We start from the raw sequence: 2,463 nt of genomic DNA on the forward strand, positions 1-2,463 counted from the left end.
GATGATGATGATGATGATCAAATTGTAACTATGATGATCATGGGATGATCATGATGGTAACAATGTTTCACAAGATTATGTGTTGTTTCTCCAATCGTGAGCTGTAAAATGACAGATTTTTTCGAGGATGAGAGAAAACGTGGCAGGGAGAGATGTCTTCAGCATCCCCCTTATATACACCCTAGTCAGTCAACATATAAAACATGAAGTCTTCTCTATGGTTCATTTATGTACATTTTTTCTATAGTTATACAAGGGTGTTTGAGTCTGAAGATTATAGTCGTGAATAATACCAAAAAAAAAAAAAAAATGGTTTGCTTTAAGAGTAATAGATTTTTTTGAGTACAACAACCCACACTCACTCCAGCAGAAGCTCACCGTTTTGAGCACTGAGCCCATATGAGATGACACTGCAAACCTTATCAGCAACTACTTAACAAGACACAGACGTACACTTGCTGAAACAACTGTACGTCTGTCTGGGACAAGTTCTTGTTGATTTGTTAGAGCAGACAGGAGAAGAAGGTCAGTGGCAATTACGGTCTAGAGGAAGGAAGAAGATACAGAAGCAACAGTCAGTCTCTCACAAATCATGTGGATAACATTTTTTTCTATTCTTTTTTGCCACAAACCACAAGCAGCGAGCGGAAGCCATCATCAGGCAGCCGACTTACTCATGAACAGGGTCAATGTTCCGTCTCTCAGCTTATGACATTTGTGATGTTCCTGATCTCTGATGATTAACAGTTTTTAACACAACCTGGTGTCTTGTCTTACGTTAATAGAAGATACTGTAAAGTTTATGAACAGAAAAACTTGGTTTTGTTTTTTGATTATTGGTAACACAAGAGATTTGTGACTGTGCTTAGGATCCAGACGCACACATACTCAGCGCAAGTGACATGCGACATGCAGGGTTAGTAGGTAATTACGAGGTCTGCTAATGTTTTGTCAGTCATGTTGGTGTAATTCTATGAGCAAATGATATGTCCATGATATTACTTCTTCATCTAGTAGTATTACAATGTCACAGTCTAAAAAGCGTTTGGTTAATATAGCACATATATGTATATATATATATACACGAACAGCAGCGAGGGAAATGGACGATATTTTAAGTGTACTTACCCAAGGAGAGCAGGAACACACTTATTATGATATCTCTCGCCATGGCTGGCTGTGTCAGAACATCCTACATCAACACACACAAAGGCAAAACAATCTTCTTCAGGTCCCTCGGTCCCGCAGAAAAAAAATTCTCTCCTCTTGTTGACTCTTCCAAATATCGTGGAACCTCACACTCTGCGCAACACACGGAAGAATCTTCGGCAGATGCTTGGACTCTTAGATGCCCTCGGTGAACGCAAGATTCTGGAAGACCTTCCACTTATATCGTATTCTAAACGGTCCTTGTTCAATACGGAAACTTGGAGGACTTAAACAACTGGAAGTCTTTTGAAGAACGTCGACCAGAGCGGGAGTTCCGAGCAAAGATCTGCCTGGAAGATGGCCCGGCGAGTGACTGAGTAGACGTGGGTCTCTGGGTCGCGGGTGGTGGAGCGTTTGGAACCTGGACTGAAGGTGCGGGACGTCTGTTCTCGATACCTGGCTGCCGCTGACTGAGACACGCGCCCCCGGCCTCCACTTTCACTACCTCCCACTCACGCCTCAGGAGCCGCAAATTCCAGAGGCACTCAACACATTCCAGGGCCTGCACTTACAGTCGGATAGAGTATACACTGATCAGCCTGAGATAATTCATGGACTCATGATAAAGAGAATTCCAGAGCCTATGCCCCGCATTGAGGAAATCTCCGAGCCTCAGCCCCTGGCGAAGGATACACAAGAACCTAGACTCTTTGTGAAGGATATTCGAGGTGAAAGATATGCATAACTAATCACCACTTCCAGGTTCCCTTTTCTCAGACTCGAACAGCTTCGAAGCTGCGCTACAGTCAGGAGCGAAATGATGTACTCCTTTACAGCGAGAAGTTCCTCAGTGAGACTATATTCCCTCTCGACAGCTGACATAATACAGCCTTGTAATCCGGTAACACACACACACACACACACACACACACATTTTTTTTCTTTTTACGTTGAAGGCTCCAGTCACGGACAAAGTCCACATCAAGGCCGGGACTTAATTGAAATATAGAGAGGTTAATGAAAGGGAAAAGGAAGAAACAAGGGAAAGTATTTACGAATTTTGGAGAAAGTGAAACATGTCTTTAAGAATGTGCCACGTCGTAATTCTGGGAAAGGTATGAGACGGAAGAGAGTTCCAAAGCGTCGACATGTAGGGAAAAAAATAGATATCAAAACGGCCCACCCTTGAGTTGCCAACGGCTACCTGGGTTATATGGTTGTGTGTGAGAGAGACACTGGTGCCTCCCACCTGGGTTAATGTCACTAGTCCGTGACATATCAGGTTTGAGGATTGTTTTTAGCCAAAGAGGCGTA

The 2,463-nt window shown here is 43.3% G+C and overlaps 1 protein-coding gene across 4 annotated transcripts in view; it reads right to left on the bottom strand.

The window, feature by feature from the left end:
• The window catches only part of LOC139759598 (uncharacterized), a 52,042-nt gene extending 50,065 nt beyond the window's left edge, over positions 1–1,977 (bottom strand). For 2 of the 4 annotated variants that reach the window (XR_011715115.1, XM_071681904.1), the window contains exon 1: positions 1,129–1,977. Coding sequence is in view for 2 of the 4 variants with exons in the window: in XM_071681904.1 (XP_071538005.1) it covers positions 1,129–1,171 (43 nt within the window). In the remaining 2 variants the exon portion in view is untranslated. The remainder of the gene's footprint in view (positions 1–1,128) is intronic. The other 2 variants (XR_011715116.1, XM_071681905.1) reach the window with 1 other exon arrangement.
• Positions 1,978–2,463: the final 486 nt, after the last annotated feature.

Source organism: Panulirus ornatus, chromosome 33 (assembly GCF_036320965.1).
Source record: "Panulirus ornatus isolate Po-2019 chromosome 33, ASM3632096v1, whole genome shotgun sequence".
Lineage (NCBI taxonomy): Eukaryota > Metazoa > Arthropoda > Malacostraca > Decapoda > Palinuridae > Panulirus > Panulirus ornatus.